At 39.0% G+C, this 22,182-nt stretch overlaps 1 protein-coding gene across 1 annotated transcript in view; it reads left to right on the top strand.

Moving 5' to 3' along the window:
- LOC149075417 (SAM and SH3 domain-containing protein 1-like) overlaps positions 1-22,182 on the top strand; it is a 315,786-nt gene that overhangs the window by 257,512 nt on the left and 36,092 nt on the right. The window contains exons 9-10 of the mRNA XM_089242704.1: positions 1,637-1,995; positions 11,252-11,333. Coding sequence (XP_089098830.1) covers positions 1,637-1,995; positions 11,252-11,333 — 441 coding nt within the window. The remainder of the gene's footprint in view (positions 1-1,636; positions 1,996-11,251; positions 11,334-22,182) is intronic.

The raw sequence follows: 22,182 nt of genomic DNA, 5'->3' as shown, positions 1-22,182 counted from the left end.
AACCGATAATGTCATTGGTTGAATTTTAGCTTTATAAATGAACTTTGATGAAACATTTATAGTGTAATCCCAGCCTGAGACACCACGAGTTACGCTTTCTCCTAACCTTCTTCAAACATCCATTATGCACTAGTGTGTGCATGGTGATGGACTTGCTACCCGACGATCCAGGCTCAAACCCCACTGATGACATTGTGGTGGTCGGCCGAGGTTTGTTTTCTGGCGGATTTTGATCTTTAGTGTGCGTTCATCACGTGTTTCGTGTTCGCGAAGTGCTACCATTTGTCTTTCGTAGAAGAAGCGAAAGTGGGAAATGCCTGAATTCACGTGGCATTAAAAAGAGATATTTTTTCAACCCGGAAAACACCAAAGAAAGATACTTTCTGGATATTATCAGGAGACTGCGATGTCTATATGCGTGTCATATGAAAAGGGAAGTTGTGTCTCTGTGGTGAATTTTTCAACCCTCGTTGCAGGAGGACTTTCATACGTGATCCTCGACGAAGACAAACAACTTTTCTATCCGATGATCCTTTCAACAATGATGTCCAGAAAGTCTTTTGCATTGATGTTTCGTTGCATTTTCTTTCAATTGCATTCCCTGCAACAACAACAACTGAACTACAGATTCACCTCGTAAATATTAACAACTCTAAGGAACTTGTTGCATGTCGAAATACCGTGTGTGCGTGCTCTGCACTTAAAGTGAAGTATGTTTCTGAGGAATGCCTCTTTATGCGTTTCCGGAAAGTGCTGCCACCTGTCTTCCAAACTCGAAACTAAGCAACTCAGAGGGCTATTTTACCTGTTGTAATATGTGTGAATTTTAATAAATCTAGGCCTGATCCCTTCTCTCTAGTAGACTACTACTTAACCGTATGTGCACCTCGTACACATTCCTCTACTGAATTTCTAACGAATTGTTACAGGCCGAAATGTGCGTTTAAATGTTGTGAACCTAACGTGAAGTTTGTTTCTATGCAATGCTTGTTATGTGTAGTACTACTTCTACCTGCCATCAATTTATCTAACTATAAGTGAAGTGTAATGATTGAATGATGTACCGTTGTAGGCCTATTGCTTTGTGTGGCGAGACTTTTTTAGAGGGAAGTTCGGCTCGAGTTTGCGCCTCGAAGTTGGGAACCACAAAAAACCAACTTCAGGACTACCAGACGTAAATATTGCTGGTTCGCATGTAGCCTCATTTCATTTGTCTTCGTTTTTTTTTTGCCGCTGTGGTGGTCGAGTGGTTATAGTGACGGACTCGCGATGCGAGGATCCGGGTTCGAACCCCACAGTGGTGATCGGCTGAAGTTGGTTTTCTGTGGTTCCCAACTTCAAGGCGCGAATGCGAGCCGATCTCCCCGTTAAAAAGTCTCGCCACAGAGAGCAACAGGCCTACAACGTTACAAATATTCAATCATTACACTTCACACACAATTTGAAGTATAGATGGCAGCACTGAAATATCATACACAACACTAGCTACACACTCAGACTATTAGGTGTACACACTCACTTTGTTCCAGACTCTGCCACGAAGCTGAGCTGGAAGAGATCTCGGCAACGGGATAAGTCCGGTGGCAGAGACCCTGGCGTTCATTCATTCATTCATGTCTTCGTTTTTTTTTTCCAGATTCTTCGCAAGGAAACAGCGAAGAGCCCTCGGACCTCTCGAATGAGCCACCAGCGACAAGGTATGGCACTGCAAAGAGACCAACGTCTTTCGTCCGGTCGACGAATGAAATATACGGTTGCTTGATGGAGAAGAGGGAAGACGGCTCGTCTGGACCCTGCAAAGGTGACTGCGGAAACATAATGTGTAGTTTGAGCCCGGTTCACTTGGAGGACAGCTCGTCCTCGTCACGAGAAAACGACGCCAAGGACAAATTGGAGAAAGAGCTTTTCTCCGAGAACGATCTCAGGTGCGATGACGAAGAGTACAGCCCCAGGAGACGAACTAGATCCGAAGGATGCAGCTCCTATAGGAAGAGTGTAAGGTTTCGTCTTATTTATCTTTAAAAAATGCCAGCACCTAGGCAGTCACCTCATGCCTGGCGCCGGCCCTAGCCGTAATGTATTTATGTTGTCACAGCAGGGCCCGAACTAGAGGGGAGAGGGAACTGCGCCGGCGGAAATTTTAGGTAGGAACAAAGAACGTTATAAAATTATCGAATTTCAAAGTTGTGGAGGCGGAAGAATAACGGTTATTCTGTTAATGGTTATTACCCAGGCGGAAAAAATCCTAGTTACGCAGACTTATACGTGATTCGTATTTTACTGGTGCCGCCATCTGTCTTACATATTTTGAGGTGAAGTTGGCAGATGCCTGAATTTCCGTGTTGTGTAAGAAAAAGTCTTAAAAGTCTCCCTGCTCTCTGTGGGAAGACTTTTTCGAATGGAAGACCCGTTCGTATTCTCTCCTCGAAACTGAGGAAATCCCCCGAAAAAAAAAACGACGTTCAACTCACCACCACTGTACCACCAATAGAGTTCGAACCTGGATCCTCACGATGAGAGACCAGCACGATCACCACACGACCGCACAGCGGTATTCTACCATACTGAAAATGTCAGATATCTGAATTTTCGTGTGTTATATGAAGAGTATCGTGTTAAAGGTCTACCTGCTTTCTGTGGAGAGAATTTTTTGAACGGAAGACCGACTTGCAATCGCGACTCGAAGTTAGAAAACCACAAAAAACCAACATTTGGCACTTTAGCCTTTTAATGACGCGTATACTCGGAGCCATGTTTTTTTCTTCCTCTTGCGCAAAAACGAAAAAAATCCTTTCCCTCACAGAAAATTTTCAGAATTTATATATTTTTCTTTCGTGGATGACGACAGATGGCACTCAAGATCAGACGTTGATTCAATAGAATCGAAAAAAAAGAGGGGATAATACAGTACATATGTTACGGTAATGTGATATGATAAATCTCTCCAGTTATATATTATACATAATAACCGGTTAATATGATAATAACCGTAACAATCGCCGAGCCTTTTGGTAAGTTTGGTAAATTTCCCTAGATTAATCACTTTTACCGATGATTACGCATGGTATCCATGCGTCGTAAGAAAATTAGTACATAATGGGAGAAGGGCGACATGAGATTTTATTTCATGAATGCACCTTTGCCAGAGAGCGAGAGCCTAGGTTAGTGAGTGACCTAGAGAGTGCTCGAGCATATGAGTAAGCAAAAGAGTGATGCAAAGCGTGTGCAAGTATGTAAATGACTAAAAGTGTGACCTAGAGCGTGTGCAAGCATGTGAGTGACCAAAAAAATGTGGAAACATGTGAGTGACCAAAACAATGTGGAAACATGTGAGTGACCAAAACAATGTGGAAACATGTGAGTGACCAAAACAATGTGGAAACATATGAGTGACCAAAACGACGTACAAGCATGTGAATACGAAGGTTTTAACAACTGCCCGTTGCGAAGATGAATTTTGAGAACGAGAGAAAATTCAACTTCCTTTTCGTTGAATTGAACCCACGTCCTTTCACTATCCGGGTGAACGCCCCAGACCACTAGACTACAAGTTCATTCATTGTTCGAGAACATTCTCGTTGTTAGATGGCTGTTGTAATGGGGGTATGCAAATGGGGTTTCGTGGCGGACGGTTTACGGAAATTTTGCCTCTGACATTTACCCCGGCACGTTTCATCCCATAGACTAAAGATATAATTCTTACTCTGTGTTTCATCCCCTGCAAATTTCGCCCCTACCCCAACCGTATGAAAGACCAAGTGAGTGTCTTCCCTAACTTGATCACTCGTACGGTCACTAACTTGATCACTCGTACGGTCACTAACTTCATCATTCGTACAGTCACTAACTTGATCATTCGTACGGTCACTAACTTGATCACTAAAATAGTCGTACGGTCACTCACTCACTCATACAGCCACTCACTTGATCATTCATGTGGTCATTCACTCAACCATACAGATACTCACACTTTCTCATATGGTCGCTCACGCTTTCTCATATGGTCACTCACACTTTCTCATATGGTCACTCACGCTTTCTCATATGGTCACTCACGCTTTCTCATATGGTCACTCACACTTTCTCATATGGTCACTCACTTTCTCATATAGTCACTCACTTGGTCCTTCATGTGGTCATTCACTCGCGTACTCACTTGGCTACTCATGAACTCACTCACCCACTTGTATGGTCACTCACGTAGTCACTCACTCTTACTCTCACTCATCCACTTGTATGGTCACTCATATAGTCACTCACGCTTACCCTCACTCACCCACTTGTATGGTCATTCACCCACCTAATCACTTGGTCATCCATACAGTCATTCACTCAAACGCTCACTCCTCAATTAATTCGTAACTCACTCGCTCACTCATGTGGTCGGGGTAGGCGAAATTTCCGGATCCCATGGCGGACACCCAGATTTACGGGCGGGTTCCACGTTTTAAAGTGTTCGGGAGCAGCTGATCTAAACGACAGGAGCTCAAGTTCAAGACTTGTTGGAGACTGGATTCTCAAAAAATGAACACCTATAAATATCTGTCTTCCACTAAAGTCACATCTGCAACGTGAACTAATTCAGTTCCATGAGTACACACATAAGCAGAGTTCCTCAAACTTATTCGTCCAACGTCTTCTTCCAAGAAATAAATATTTCCCAGGTCCATAAGTGCACCCACAGGATCTCGTATTGCGCCTCCCTAATAATTAGTTCCAGTGCACACCGGGAAAAGATAACGCCCATTTCGTGGAACCCCGAATTGCTTCGCCGCTGATGTATTTGGTTAGTTAATTCACTTGACAATTTATCTCATTAATATCTATCCTCTGTTCAGATTCTCGTAGCGATAGTGTTTCGTTGCAGAACAGAAAGAAAAATAAAACACAGCAACACACACACACACACGTGTATTAAGGAGTAGCTTCACGTGAAAAGACAGGTTAATGTTTTTCAGGTGATCAATGGTTCAATCCAGTTGGGAGTAATAACGCTTCACTGAAGGACAATCGTATAAGTCAAGATGCTGCTGGACGGCGGAAATTCGTGGACGATCGATAGGTTTCTTCTACCCAGGAAAAGCTGTATTTGCCTTTTTTTCGGTTATTACAACTTCGGTTATCAATGCGCCTCGAATATAACGTCAAGCACCGGTATTTTCGGCCTGTTAAATTAGAGGGAATAACATAAAAGCGGGGATACACATCGTTTCAAGTCCGCGAGACAGAAATGTTTATGTATAGGGTGACCATATACCTCATATTTTACGGGACGTTCCTGTAGTTTCGGCCAAAAGAATGACGGAAACGAGCCAAGCAGAGTCCACAGAGAGCCCACCACCATAACATGGGTCCTAATCTGTCCACACAGAGGCACCACTTGGGGGCCCCTCGAGGACGCAACTGAAGACCCTTTGGTCGGCAACTAACAAATGCCGGCTATCAAGATCAGCAAGGGCTCAACCGAGCAATGTGGGCCACCCAAATACCCGTTGGCCATTGGCTCACCTCAGGGCCAGTCGGCAACTATGACAACGCAGCAAGTGTTTAATCGAGCGCCAATCAGGCAACTTCTCGTTAGACGTCTAATAGCCAAATGTCGCGAGACAGCTGTGTGTATTCGTATATTTATTTGTATATATTCCGTGTGTTTATTTGTATACTTTGCATACACTCATTTTCGCGTCCCCTCCCAGGGCTTTCGGGTTCCAGGAGAGAGGCACACTTTAACTTCCAGCACAACTCAATCGGTATGAAATTGCCTATGGCGATAGATCGGAGTTATGCCGATATACCAGAATCTATCTATCTATACCGGTTTATCGCTGCCAACATCGATTTACGAAGACACATTCAGCATATATATTTTCGCTCCAAGGAAGCAATATTCTATCTGTTTCCATAGTTTGAGAGTAGAGCACTCGTCCGACAAACGAGAGACAGGAGGTGAGTCCGCGTAGAGGCAGAGATGAATTTTCTTCCGAAAATCATCTCCAATGATGGAGAAGTTCGAGGAATCTTGTTTGTGTTCCACATATATGTTAACAACAAACTTATCTGGGAGAGGTGCCAGCTATTTTATCTCTGCATTATTTATATGAGGGTTATATGCCGATTTTATGATAGCACCTAATGTTATATACAGGGTCTATAACTGAAGTTCTGATTTGATGTGTCTGCAGCCGTAACTATTATATTAGAATGTAACGAGACCGATAATGTCTCAATGAGATAAAGAAATTGAGAGCCAGAAATGAATTCAAGTTCTTCACCACTTCAAATTAACTTCACTGCTGGGGAAGGGAGGAGAGTTACAGTTTTATTCGGAACTTGATCCTAAAGCCGAGAAGAGTAGACGTGGTGAGGACCTGGCATGGCCACGATAGAGGATTCACTAGACCCACCAAGCCGAGACGAGAGATGTGGTCCAGAACCTGGGATGGCCACAGTGGAATGAAGGGCTCACCTGAGCCACCAAGCCAAGAAGAGTAGAAGTGCTAAAGGAGACTTAGCTTGGCCACGGTAAACAACTAAGGGCTGACTAGAGCTAAAAAGCCATGGACTTGTGAATTTTGAATGCGAATTTTTGCTATTTTTAATTTTTGTAACTTTTGAAATTTCTAACTTTTTTATTTTTTAATGTGTTTTATCGTCGTGAATGTAAATACATTCATATATATGCATAATAAAACACCCGACACTTTTCAGATCTAAAAGATATCGTTTTTACGCCACACGTGCAACATTCAAAGCGTACGTATGATAATTTTTTTGTTGAACAATCCTATAAAAAGATTTCAGATAGTAACCGGCGACGGTGAACTAATTGTTGAACATGTGTGTGTATATTTTACCTTGATTACAGAAATTCACACATTAGTTTAGCATCTATTTCCATTTTATACCGTGCACCGCCCAGGCTCTATCGAAAATTGTCACCTTTAGTCATTGTCCCGAATGAGGGGCTGGGCTGTGTCGGGTGTTTTATTATGCATATACATTCATGTATATGAAACATCATGACATAATGAAACAGCATGACATAATAAAAAAGTTGGCAATTTTCGGTAGAGCCTGGGCGGTGCACGGTATGAAATGGAAATAGATACTAAACTAACGTGTTAATTTCTGTAATCAAGGTAAAATATACACATACACGTCCAACAATAAATTCACCGTTACTATCTGAAACCTTTTTATAGGATTGTTCAAGAAAAAATTATGATACGTACGCTTTGAAGTGTTGCACGTGTGGCGTTGAAACGATATCTTTCAGATATGAAAAAGATGTTACGTTATCATGGCAGACAAGATCTTTCAGATAATGTCAATAAGACATATTCAGATAATCAAGCAGAGCAACCAACAGGCCAGTCTCATCCAAGCCAAACCGATGCATAAATATTTTCTGAAATTTGGCTCATGATGACAACCAAAGAAATTGGAGAAACGTGTAGTGCAAACTGCGACCTGCAACAACTTTGTAGCCAGAAAAACTTTCAAACTTTTCAATTCATTAACGTCCTACTCATAAATAAAAAAATGAAAATGGTTTTGCTTGATATTTTCATAAACCATGTCATGAACCTAGAGCAGAAGGGTCACGTGTGTGCACAAGAAACTCCCTCTAGTAGTGAATTTATGAACTTTTCTCTCTCTCTATTTCTCTCCTACTGCTTCATTTAAGGGGAGTTAATACACTTAAACATGGTGAAAAACTATGCTCTAATAGAAATATCATTAAAAGTGCTATTTAACCATTGATTTATTGTGAATTTTTTACACGTCTTCTTGATTGTATGTGCTATCCTATATTGGTATAAAGTTCTGCATATCTTGAAAGTTTTGTAAATTTTCAAAAAAATTCATCAAAAACAGCTTGTGCGCATGACAAACCCCATCACATCAATGTGATTGAATAAAAATTGATTCAAAATAAAGGAAATTGTTAGATTCATGATATGAAAGGTTGAGATTTCATTGACTCAATCTTATTTGAAATTAAATTTTCAAATTTAAAATTCGTCATTAAGAGTCAATAAAATTTCGAACTTTTGCTTCATTTCATGAACTGAACAATTTCCTTAATATATATTTGGAATCAATTTTTATTCAATTACATTGTTGTCAGGATATTCTATCTTGCGCACAAACTGTTTTTAATGCTTTTCTTTGAAAATTTACAAAAAAATAAGTATCGAAGATATGCAAAACTTTTTGCCAGCATTTGGATAGCACATACAATCAAGAACATGTGTAAAAAATTTAAAATAATCAATGGTTATATAAATAGTATTTTTAATGATACTTCTCTATTAGAGCAGAGTTTTTCACCATGAAGGTATCAAATCCCTGAAATATTTTCGTAGTTTGGTAGGGTAGTACTGCGGGTAGTTTCAATTATAGACGTCCTGCATTTCATACCAGCATCTCAGTTTAGGTAACAACTCGGCTATGAAGACACGATTTTGTTGATTCTTAAATGACGTTATAACCAAGTTTGACTGCATTAGCATTGCAAACAAGTAACAAAAGGAATGAGACAAGTGTTATTGAGTGCGTACGAAGTCACAAATACTTGAAAGGAAATCTAAAAAAGAAACGTTGAGAGGAAGTTCTATAAATTCGATAGAGGAAGCCTAATGTCTCGTGAAAATTTCGTTCACGAAAGTTGGCAACATATCTCTTTTTCCCGCGGTGAGGTTTCCCTATATTGTATAAGTATATAAAGTATATGTATGTATGTATGAAGGTTGGTGGGGTGCTCGCAGCAAGGATTCTGCGTGACTAAACTGTTGAGGCGCTTTTCTAAGATTATTCTGTTATTCACTCACGTCTTTCTTCAAACTCAAATGCAAAAAAGAAAGAAAAGTTTTTTTCCATCACAATATTACACAAAAGGAGGAGAAGGTCATTCTGTATATAAGCTTCTCTTAAACACTCTCTGAATACAACAGAAAATGCGAATTTTCGATAGTCGTCGGTGCTCTCTTTAAAATTTCTCCACGAGAAGATTTTTCACGGCACCGCCATTTCCATATTTACAAAACAATTCTTTTTTCTTGTTTTTTAATATTACCATTTCTGCACGTTATATTTTATGGGTGATTTCAAGAGCTCATTCTAAATATACTGTTACGAAAATTATGTAAATAGTCCTTATTTATCATTTATTGTTATTTTTCGTCTGTTAACAACTGTTATCGCATTTCTCCGTAAATCTCGCCAAATTAACAACAAACTTGGCAAATCTGGTGACAGTTTAGATGATTTGGTGATGTCATAGTGCCAAGAGAAGTGTAAAGATCTCGCGAGAATCATCCAAATTGTTCTGTAAGGTTTCTTTTTCATTATATAGTGACCCCGTCATAGCGGAATCATGAGTTTGTTGAAATTTCTTGAAGAGACGAGATCTCTTGTATGTGAGAGAGAGTGTCGCTCTAAGTTTTTAGCGTGTTTCGTCAAAATCGCTGCTTATAAATACGTGTGCATAGCTGTTCTGTAAAATAAATCTGTGTTGCCCCACGGATTGCTTCTTGCTTTGCCATCTAGAGTGATTGTGAGAGGCATTATCCGGAACAATACGTTTGAGAATAATATCATGAGCCATGGTTACCAAAAGCATGCAAGTGCAGCACGACCATGTTCAAAATTCAAGGTGAATTTCAAGTCGTCAAATACTTTAAAATGTATGGAGTCGTTAAGGGTCGTAGTTAATTAAGTAGACAAGTAGATTGATCTGGTTTTATTTTTTCGGTTAAATAGGCCCTACTTGCATGAGCCAGTAGGCGCGGCTTCGTATCATCCAATAAGATTCACTACTTGACGATTCACGTTGGGACATTTTTTTTTGAAAGACTAACAACTTAATTTAATTAAATACTAAATTATTTGACACATGTAAACGGCCCTTACTCCAAGTTGTAGGACAAAGACCTTCGCCACCGTACAGAAAATATGCCAATCTGCCGATCTCAAGGCTATGGGACCCGTCGTTGCACCACTGCTTGTCCATCGACTGCCGATCAAAAGAGCCACGTTTTCTAGAGCTGAGATGGACTAAACCAGCGTTTCTTAAATAATTTCAGTCGTACACCCCAGGAAATCTTGGTGTCTGCCAAGAACCTCCAGAAATATTGATGTTTGTCATGGACTTCCAACGTCCTGTTGTGGCGTTGTATTTGTATTTGTATTACAGCAGAAACTACAGCCATCTCTCACTGAGAACGTTCTAGAACAATGGAGGACATTTTATCCAGTACTAGTAAATGTGATGCGATAGCAATGCAATCTACTGGACTGCAAAAGAACTGAAACAATGTTTCATACCCCATCGAGAGCTGTCACCACAAGAATAATGATATTTTTGTCAAATCATACTTTATATCAATATTACTGCTGCAATCCACCAACGTTGCAGCTACTTCACCACACGCCAACTCCGGCCATATCGCTCTACCGCAATTTATTGTCATTAAAGAATTGAGTTGAAAGTGAAGGTGCCATCTATCGATTGTCACCTCAAGCTCTTCACGGAGATATTCCAATGTCTCTACTCAGCAAGTCACGCTACTGTGCGTTTTTTAAGAAAAAAAAGGTATCGTCTCTCTATTGTCAGTGAATGCGCTTTGCTAGGTATGCAAGAGGTCCTGGGTTCGATTCCCAGTCGAGTGAGATGACATTTTTTCCATGTTCACCTCGGCATAATATCCAGAAGGCCTATTGATTGCATGTATCTTTCATCCATTTCGTATTTCAGTTTTTTTCCCCAGCACAATGCAGCAGCGGCACATTCCTGTCGCTTCCCGTTCTTTTCATACTCGTGTTTCAAAAATGGACCGCTTTATCTCACACAACTCCGGTCATATCACCATACCGAAATTTCCAGCCAGTAGAGTTGGGTGGGAAATGGAGGTGCCATCTATCGGTGATCGCGAAAGGCTCGTAGGTAAAGAAATTGTTTTGGATGTTCTTCCCCCGGATTGGAACCCGTGGACCTTGAAAGTAAGCTTCATTACGGAAAATGCGCATCTTACCACTGTACCACTCGGGAGCGGTTTTAAAAGGACTTGTCAATTTTGGAATTGGGCTTGACAGCAGCCTATACAGGGCAGCCCAAAATTGATGATCATAATGAAGGATGTTGGCATTTAATTTCTGAAAGAACATACTCTGTTGTATTAATGTAACATGTGCTTCGATTAATCTATGAATACTGAAAATTTCTCTTCTACCGTCTCGTTTCATACAGACGCATGATGTTGGTGCATCATCGAGTGACATGTCAAGCCATAGCGCATACGTTGGGAAAGACGTCTCTTCTGCAGTTACAAGCACGTATTTCCTTATAATTCTATATAACTCTTTTTTCGATGAAACTTTCATCGATTCAAAAGCAATTAATCAAAAAAAGAAATATTTTCATTCAACAAGCTTTTGAATTTTCTATCTCAACTTTTTCTATATGTTTATTCTATGGACTTAAATATTCCATTAATTTCTGCATAAAAATGTGAAAAGATTTTATTATACCTTTTTTTTTTTTGCATGAATACGTGTCAAAAGTTTTTCTATGGACCTATTATGGGTTCACTGATTAAATTACGTGGAACAAATATGAATAATAGCAGCTTAGAGAGTGTAAAACTCCCGTTTTAAAAATGTCAAACCAAGCAACGTGTGTTCAAGACGATAGCTTTTCGAAAATATGCACAAAGGCATTATTTTAAACGAAATTTTCTAGAAAAACAGTTTTTTGTGGTTATTCGATCGATCGTCATCAATATCGATTGAAACTTGAAAAAGGAAAAATATACGTCTGCAGTCCGGTACCGGCCTTTCGGCCAAATAGCTAGATAAGGAAATAATAAACGCCAAAGAATGCTGTATTAACATATTTAATTATGATTTAAGAGTATATGATATATTCATATATAAGAGTATATTCATATTAAAGAGTATGATTTGTCTTTTATGAATTTGGTAGGATAAAATGAATACTCTTAACTTGAATTAACACTGGTCAACAATTTTTAACTTTTTTCCCCTAACATGAGTGAAATAAATTTTTTATACTAATTTTGTGGTGCTCAATTTAAATATGAATGTAAGAAATATCCAACACGTACAGTTTTTTCTGTATACATGATGGTCATTTTTTGAAATGCATAGACACTTTGAAAAAGTTACACATCTTGAAAATGGAGATAATTGGCATATTCTTACTAACAAATTATAGTACATTTATTATATGATAGTTATTTTATCATAGAGTCGTACATAGGTATACATGAAATAGCAAAAAAAAAATTTTTATTCATATATACAATATGATATCCATAGAGTACACATGCATATACACAAAAAGAAATTTATATGAATTTTTCCGGTATTTTATAAAAATAATTCATTTCTTTCTCTTATGTATCGTGTTGTCTTCTTTCTGCAAAAACAAACGGTAATCACTCATCATTGAAGAATCATACCTACCTGATATCACCCACCTGCGTCCTCCATAGTCCGAATGTTTTGGGGGAACCTTTCTCCTTGTTCATCACTGACTGCTCCCAGGTTAATAGGAAAAAATCAAACTGAATTTATGGAATCATTCAATATCCAAGATTTTTGTATGAACAGAGCAGGTCTTGAACAAGCTTTTGGTAATTTTCCTCGTTGTGGTTCCTTAAAAACCCCTTCATTGCAGATGCGAATGATTGCAATGCAGCAAATTCTATGTGAAAACAAAATCTTTCGATAGTTTCCTTATTTGAGGACCTACAAATACTCCTTTTAGTTTTGTCTCATTTAATTTCGGAATTTTTTTCTCGTAGGTGCGAAAAACCTGGGCCAGATTTGTCCATAGTCTTCATAATGTTTTCTATCAGGCTCAAGGGCCAGAGTCTTACGCAGGATCGACTTAGGAGGGGCCACAAGGATTTTCTTTCAGATGAAGTTTCCGTTATTAACCTTAAAAAAAACTTTTAAGTTGACAAAAATTGATTAAATCAGCTGATAAAGATATTTTTTGTTAGTCTTTCGATATTTTTACAAAAGTATTAAAAACTAATTTTAGTTTTTGATCGTCTCGAGATAGGCACAAGCCCCCCCCCCCCCCCCAGTACACCTCTGGTCAGCCCCGATTTAATGGGAACATTAAATGCATTTGCAACACATTGACTTAGCCGCATTTTTTCACTAAAGGGTTGTACATATAAACATATAAAGCTTGTGTTTTTCTTCCAATTCAAAAAACGGAGAATCAAGTTCCAATTAAGGATAAAAAAATCAGTGTTGGCATTCCCTAAGTTTTATATGGTAAAAAATAGAAATATCATTTCTAGTATCATTTCACACGTATAGTCTCTACGTATGTTAATTTTGAAAGATATTCACAAAACTAAATACCATAAAACAAAAAAACAACTGGACATGATGGACATTTTTTTAAGGTCAGATCTGGAATCAGCACCAAAAAATTAATTTGGATTAAATTAATTTTTCCATGGTAGAAAAACCTTGTAGACTGGTGCAATCAATGAAATTGATCATGAATCCATCTTATTCCGAGGAAAAGTGAAGAGCAGCTCCGAAATTAAATTCCGTTCAGAAATGATAAACAATTGTGTTTTCTAGTTGGGATGTGTTTCGGTGTTCGACGGATGCATACTTAATCAGGTGACTCCGAAACAAGCGCGTTCGTGTTATTTGCATATGACCGGCATTAATTCAGCAGGAAAACATGGACGCTGTTACCAGGAAAACTAAGGCCGGTATTACAGTATAACAGTTTTGTAGAGAAGTTTTTATAAAATTTGAAAATGCAAAACCAATGAGCTTATCGATTACATTCGAGGAAATGCAACCGATAGGCTTATTAGTTTCATTTACCAGTTTATACTGTAATCCCGGCCTAACTCAATCGACAAGTTGTCTTCTCTCTGGACAGATCATACGGATATTTTGGGAGTACGTTATTATGAAAAAAATTTTAAAAACTCAAATATAATATTTACCGTAAAGTGGGGGTTACTTGGACCCAAGAAGTTAGCATTCATGTACATTTCTTACCAACGGATAGCGTTGAAAACAATTAATTATGCTGATAACTTAATTTTTACTACTTTTATGATATTTTTCTAAAATTCTAGGTTTTTAAACCGAAACTTTAATTTTATGTACGATAAACTTAATAAAATTTGGGTTCAAGTAACTCCCGGGTTTGGGTTACTTGGGCCCAAGCTTCATTTCCCATGAAATAAACAACTGAAATAGATAATGTAGTAAAGTATAAGACCTAGAATCTAGAAATTAGCCCCCAGAGACATTTTGGTTGTAAAAATTCTTATGCACTTTGATAGTAAATTTGAAAATACACCATAAATTCTGTGATGTTAAATAAAATATTTTATAGCACCATTTTAAATCTTTCTAACTACTTTACCGCACACCACCTCCAGTCATATATCACCATATGGCAATTTCCAACTAGTAGAGTTAGGTGGGAAATGAAAGTCCATCTATCGGTGGTCGCCCCAGGCTCGGTAAGTAAAGAAATTGTTTCTGACGTCCTTTTGGCTGGATTCGAACCAATGGACATTAACGGCAACCTTTATTGTGGAAGACGAGCACCTTACTACTGCACCACTCGGGCATATCTTTCCAACTAGTCCTGCTAAGGATAATAATATATACAAAGGTATTTTACATTGTATAACTGAAAACCTCCTTTTCATTCGTTTCGTGGACTAATTCTTTTTTCTATATCGCACTTCTTCTTCACTAGTAAAACCGATTGAATTTCCTGGTCTGCTTGATAAACCATTTTCCAATCTCCATTTTATAGCAGACATACTTATTTTAAAGTGTGCTAATGCGTCGTCTTTCTGAGATATTTCACCTGGTCTTACAGGACATTCTTCTAATTTTTCGGTCATAAAATCCGCATACTTTCTGCTACTAGGAAACCTTCTTGTAATTTTGGGGTATTTTTAATTTCAGATCTGCAAATAAATGCACATGACCGTGTCTAAGGCTGTTAATGAAAGAAAATTGACAAAAAGGTGAGGATATTAATTATACATGGCGTCTCAGCACCAGGTTTATGAACTTCTAGGAGGGGTAGGGGTATGCCTAAACGACTCAATCAATGCATGGTTGGAAATGCTTCCCCGATGCGGTAGGTTACACAGAAAACACTAGAAGTGAAGTATTTACGGTGAAAGTCGAAAATGTATTATTAACCATATAGTTATGGGTTACTTTGGCCCACTTCATGTTTGGATCCATCCCACCCCATTTTTAGTTTCTTTGCACGCTATTCATTACTTATAAATTTTACTGCGTTAAGCGCTTCTCTACCTAGTTAAAACTATTGTTATTTTCTTAACGAATATATAAGAAATTTAAATTCCTTTTTACCTAGCGTGTGACTAAAGTGTGTGGTCATCTAAGCCTCGACCTGGCCCATTGGGCTATACGACAAGATCTGTTAATCGGATGCTGAGTGAGCAATCGCGCTCAAGATGTTTTCTTTAAAAATTAAATGTCCCTATGTCAGTGGTACGAAATGGTGGCATATAGAGCTGTGCCATACATCGTCATCATTGTGCCTCCTCTCCCGGGGGCCCTAGCTTATCCCCAACCTAAACCAAAAAAAAAACATAGCAGGGGTTCCTACTGGGTGCTCATAAACCATATTACCTTCTAATTCAATGGCATTAATTCATCTAGTGTAAAAGAATATGCACTCAATATGGTAGTCAATAGCTTACGCATTAAACATACATTGAAACACTTATAACCATATTACCATGACGACATATCACAGTGGAACAATTATGCCAAGTTTGATATACAATATAATAGACTGAAGTGTGTAGAAAAAGGCGCAAGAGTTATTTAACAGTCACAAAAATTCGTGTTTTTATCACAAAGCAACTTAACCTGAACTGCGAGAAGAGCGGGAACATAGTTTAGCACCTCGGGCACTAGCTAGTGATTTCATACCTTATTAACTAGTTAGTGATGCTACCGGTTGAAGAGATGTGGAGTCGTATCTATATTTACATGACAGCAGACCCAGATGTGATTCAAAATACTTTTTTTGTCTTGGATTGAAGTAACCGCCCAGGGCTCAAGTAACCCCAGTTTACGGTACTGAAAAGAAAATTGTGAATTTTCGAAAATAAGTTTTCAAGATAGCATTTCTCATTGCATTCGTCATCTTTAAAAAAACTTCGAAAAATTCCGACAATATTTTTATGATGCACTATTTCTCACCTGGCCTGGATTACACTATAAAAGCTTAGTAAAAGTTATTTTATAAAACTTGAAATGCAATTAATGAGCTTATCGGTTACATTCGGGCAAATGCAACCGATAAGCTTTTTGATTGCATTTGTCAAGTTTTAGAAAAAAATGTTTTATAAAACTTTTATAGTCTAATACGGGCCTAAGGGTTACATGAAGCATAGAAATCATTTCATGGGTTTCTCAGGCCAGGATTACACTATAAAAATTTGATAAAGGATTCTCTTGAAAAAATAATCAATAAGCTTATTTATTGATTACATTCACTCAAACGTAACCAATATGCTTATCGATTGCATTTTTCAAGTTTTATAAAATAGCTTTTATAAAACTTTATAGTGTAATTCAAGCTTGAAAAGTAAAAGAGAGGGAGAGAAAGAGAGAGACACTACTATATAATGACAATGTTGTATTAAGAAAAAAAAATAACAATTTTGATTAGATCATCCAAAATTTAAACTCGAAATGCAATTTCCAACGAGAGAAAATCCTTAGAAATATTATTCCGTTTATTGCAAACTCCGTTTTTGAACGATGTACAGTCAAACTTGGTTAATTCGAAGTCCAGCCGAAGTTTGATAAACTCACACAACAGACATGCCCAGTTACAGTGGAATCTACAAAAATAATCAATCATGGATCTGTAAATTAGCGACAAACTGCAACTCTTAATCATCATCATTCACATAGGGGCCGTTCAAGTATTACGTCATCATCGATGGGGGGAGGGGGTTTCCGATTCGCTGACTTTTGATGACAAGGGGGGGGGTTGGATAATGCTTACGTCATCAACCACCCTTTATGAAAATATGAGTTAGGATTCAGAGGGGCAGAGCTGATGAAATTTTGCTGACAATGGGGGGAAGGGGGTCAGCGTTTTGCTGACTTTTGCTAGCAACGGCGGGGGGGGGGGTCAAAAATGGCTAAAAATTTGCTTACGTAATACTTGAACGGCCACATAGGATAATAATTATCAATTATTAAAATTTACTCATCAGTTACAAAACTGTTTCCCAAATTTCGCTTACCATTCTTATGCTATCAAGGAAATATACTTTCATTAACGTATTGCGATCTAAATTTTCCGGTACTTCCCATACTCTTAAATGACGGCAAAAAGATTCAGATTTTGAATGGCACACTTTGATCTGTAGGTGTAAAATAAAGCATAATCGGTATTAAGTAGTATACGTTCTCGATGCACTGCAGCTAAATATTGTTGAAATGGGCATTAAGTAATTTAAAGAAAAACGGAATTTTAACTTTTATTAAAGTTTTTTTAAAATTAAAGTCTTTAAAGTTCTTTAAAAGTCTTTAAAAATTTGTTGTTTAAAAACTTGATCGGAAAAGCAAAGTCTACCTTCTTGTAGAATTTTTCCAAACTAAATTTGCTCGTACAAAAATCATGATTTTTTTCCCTCCAACTTCGAATTATCCTAACAAATTCGAAAATGTTCAAATTAAGCAAAAAATTTTAACATTAAATAAGCCCATAAATGTATTTTATGGGCATTGTATAATATTTTATCATGTATATATGTATATTGTTTTTAGATTTTATAATTGCATTGCTGTATTTTAGAAATATATGACATCCATATTTGTTATAGGCATCTTTTTCCTCAGCCACCTCGTTGGGCATTTTGCCTGTTGTGGTCTCGTATTTGTATTTGAATAAAAAAATTCAAGGGACGTTCGTAACAGTTCGAATTATCCCAAATTCGAATTAACGAAGTTCTATTGTATTTATTTTTATATTCACTCACACGCAGTAAACGATGGCGTTTTATTAGGTAACTATTTCATTATGGTACATCTTAGACCCCCACATCTTATTTTTATTACTATCCGTCCTCCGGGACGGATAAAAGAACAAAAATCTATTCCTCCTTATAATCCATAAAAGAAAAATCTCGCCACTGCAGTTTTCCAGGACATCCTTTTAGTCCATCGTGGAGTGTCCACTCACTCGCTTGGAATTTTTTTATTGCCCCCACGATGTCGTAAACAAAGAGACGCGGAACCTGTAGCTGGAATTTCACGCGAGCAGAAACACCAGTTCCTTAAATACAATTTTTGTTTTTTTTCTTCCCTCTTAGTGTTAGAAATATCAAGATTTATGTACCACATCGTAAAAACGTGCGCGGGTTCGGACCCTTGTACCTCTGTCATATAAATTCCTCACACGCGTTATTATTTAAAAATTCTGCTGTTCTTTTTTGGTTACGAGAGTATTTCTCTTACATTTTTTTTTTTTTTAAAGAATTCTAAGCCCGGCTTTTTACAGCCGCTGCAAAATTTACTACCGGTGTTTGACTTTAGATTCGGTCTCTCTAGAATTTTTAAAACTTTCTCAAAGAAAAATATAACGAAAGAAAAGAATCGATATAAACTATACTGTTGTTATTCGTGCTTGTTATTTTTATACGGTGCATTACAAAACAATGTCTTCTTCTGTTTTCAACTTTTAGTCAATAATTTTCGAAATAAACTTCAGAAAAAAAACAAACTCGAACTTTCTTCTCTAGCTGTTATTTCTCAAGTACGAGGAGCCTGTTACAGCTGTCGCTTGAAGCTGTATTTATCCGTAGTCCTATAGCCCATTGTTTCTCAACCTTTCGACCGACCTTTTTTTACCATTTTCCTCTTTCGGGCCATATTTTTTTCCTGTGACCCTTCCCCCCGTGTTATCCAGGGTCCCCCACCCTCATCCAGGAGTGAGTACTTTTTACGTATTGAATTAAGTTAGGACTAATTTTGAAATTAACCAAATTTTATTCATAAGATCGATCACTCGGAATCACTAGAAGGCCAGGCACGGACCCAGAAGTGGAGGGGATGATCATTCTTTCGTTTCAAGGGCCGAATTATATGCGGGAAAAATAGATCTCTGTAAAATATAGGACGATCCAAAGAACCTACATTATGAATTTCCGACACATCTCCCTGAGGTCCACGTCTACCCTGGGCTAAAGCTGGGGAGTTCACTAATCTTCCTTCTTATGGAGGGTTGGGGGTCTATGCATGATCGTCTCAACATCATTAGTCTCCAAGCAATGCGGGCCCCCTTACTTAGCCGGAAGTTACAGCATGCTTATCCATCCATCACGGGGCCAAAACTAGACTCAACCAACACCAGCTATAGTGGAAAGTCTGCGAGCGTGATCTCATCGATGCTATCACGTCAACACTCGAGGTCGTGTTTTACCCTCCCTGACTATCATTACTAAATCTTTTCGTTCAGTGCTTTCGTTGTTGTTCATTTTTGCGAATTCCCTTTATAAATGTTAATTTCATTTAAATTTTTATGCTCATTATTGTCTCCGAAGCCTTTAAAATTTTAATTCTACTACACTATCTACCAATAAGTATTTGGACACCTATGCAAATGACGATATCTGCGGTCCTGAGATACGTCATGCCCTCCGCCGGTATATATCGTGTAGGGAACAACATCGGCATTAGTCGCATGCAAGATGCCGCACAGTTCGGAGCTCTGATTTCGAGAAAGGTATAATTATCGGGTATCACAAAAATGACCGATCCTTAAGGGACATATCTAGTGAGCTGAAGTACCCAAAATCGACAGTGGCCTATGTGATTAACAAGTGGAAGGTGAGCTGTGATTTTCGGAATTTGCCCCGAGTCGGCAGACCAACGAAACTGGGAGATAGAGACCGACGGGTGCTGTCCAGAGAAATTCAGAAGAACCGCACCCAACCGATGGCCCTCATCCGCGAGGAGTTTCAACAGGCATCCGGGAGTATTGTTTCAATGAATACCATCCGTAAGGAAGCACATCTGATTGGTTTTCATGGTCGTGCTGCTGCCCATAAGCCTTTGATCCCAAAGTCCAACCGCGTTGCTCGGTTAATGTGGTGCAAAGCACATCGAAATCGGACCGTAGATCAGTGGAAACGGGTTCTTTGGAGCGACGAATCAAGGTTCACCCTCTACCGTTCAGAAGGCAGGGTCTGGCGTCTGCCTGGAGGACGTCTCCTACCAGAATCATTGTGCCAACAGTCAAGTTCGGCGGAGGTGGAATTATGGTCTGGGGGTGTTTCTCCTGGTATGGACTGGGACCCTTGGTCCCCATTCATGGTAAGCTCAACGCCGATGCCTACTGCACTATTTTGGATGACAATGTGCTTCCTACGTTGTGGCAGTTTTACGGGGTGGACCCCTGTTACTTCCAGGACGACAATACCAGCTGTCATACTGCGAGGTTAACCAAGGCTTGGTATGGTGCCAATGGGGTTCATCGAATGGACTGGCCTGCCCAGAGCCCAGACCTGAACCCTATCGAGAACCTCTGGGACGAGTTGGATCGCCGAATTAAGGGGTGCCATACCTGTCCAAAATCGGTGAAGGAACTGACATGTCTTCTCCAAGCCGAGTGGAAGAAAATACCACTAGCGGTCACACAAGGACTTGTGGAAAGTATGCCCCGGAGGGTTCACGCTGTAATTGCCTCTCGTGGAGGCTCTACCAACTATTGATTTTGAATAAAGTTAGTTTTTCTTTTCTATCACAGGTGTCCATGTCTATAGCTGACGTTTACTTTTACCAGTGACGAACTACAGGGTGTTCTGCTAATGGACCGACAGACTTAGAGGGTTGTTAGTAGGCATCAAGGGGAACAAAAACTACGATTGAAAATGGTATCGCAAACTACGATGAGAGGGTGAAAATCGCGAAAAACGCAAATCAATGTTACCAAGGAGGTGGATTGGACGCGCGGGACCCATTGCTTGGCCTCCACGTTCGCCGGATCTCAATCCGAGTGACTTTTTCCTATGGAGTCACCTTAAATCAATCGTTTATGCGACGCCTGTGCCTCCCCCCCCCCCCCGAGGATCTGATATTGCGGATTGTCGTCGCTGTGGCAGACATCAAAAGCATACCTGGTATCTTGGAGCGCGTCCGGGAATTGTTTTTATCGTCACTGTAGACCTACAAATCGTCATTGTAGACTGCGCAATGACGTCAGCGGACGCCACTTCCAACAACTCTTGTAATAATTAATCAAATAAATCTTTTTGCAGTTATTATTGTACTTTTTGTCGTTCCAGCGTGACGTCAAAACCTGCATACGTTTTTCGAATTTTTCACCCTCTCAACGTGGTTTGTGACACCATGTTCCATTGCAATTTTTGTTCCTTTTGATGTCTACTAACAATCCTTTGAGTTTGTCGGTTCATTAACAGAACACCCTGTATAGACATAAAATGAAATTTTTGCAGCGACATCTATTTCTGTCAGAAAGGCAAATCTAAAAAAGTAGGGATTTTCACATCATAGACTATAAAATAACTCTTATAATATAATATTGTCTAAAAATGGAATTCATAGTGAAGAACGGCAGTGAAATATAAATATGGTGGTGGGGGGGGGGGTTTCCTGTAAAAAGATCCCAGCTCAATAGGGAATAAGATTCAGGATATGAGGAAACCGATTTAATTGATTTGTGTACAAGACTGGCAAATAACGTTTTCCATTTATTGGTGACAAGAGGCTCCAACTTAGGGCGACCTGAGGACAGCCAAAGTAACCTATTGCCCAAGTCGGATTTTGCTTGATAAACATGAGAAATTTCGTTCAGGTTGATTTAAAACTCTTCGTATCAACAAGGAGTTATAGAATTCACCCAAACCAGGGCCGTCTCAACAGCATCATGGTCCCCCGGGTTAAGCGATATTCCGGGGTCCCCGCTTTGCTGAAGGTGCCTGCTTATTTATCACATTTTTACTCGTGAAAATAAGAGTAATAAACCAAATCTCATTATAATGAGGCCTAATATGCTGTTATTGCCTCCCCCCTTCCCCCACAGGGCTTGCACGGGTGGTTCCATGCGTTAAGACAGCCCTCACCCAA

Source organism: Pholcus phalangioides, unplaced genomic scaffold (assembly GCF_987345545.1).
Source record: "Pholcus phalangioides strain wild (caught in Gottingen) unplaced genomic scaffold, Ppha-v1.0 ptg000015l_1, whole genome shotgun sequence".
NCBI classification, from domain to species: Eukaryota; Metazoa; Arthropoda; class Arachnida; order Araneae; family Pholcidae; genus Pholcus; species Pholcus phalangioides.
Note: the sequence above shows the minus strand (reverse complement) of the source record. Positions and strands in the feature narration are given on the sequence as shown.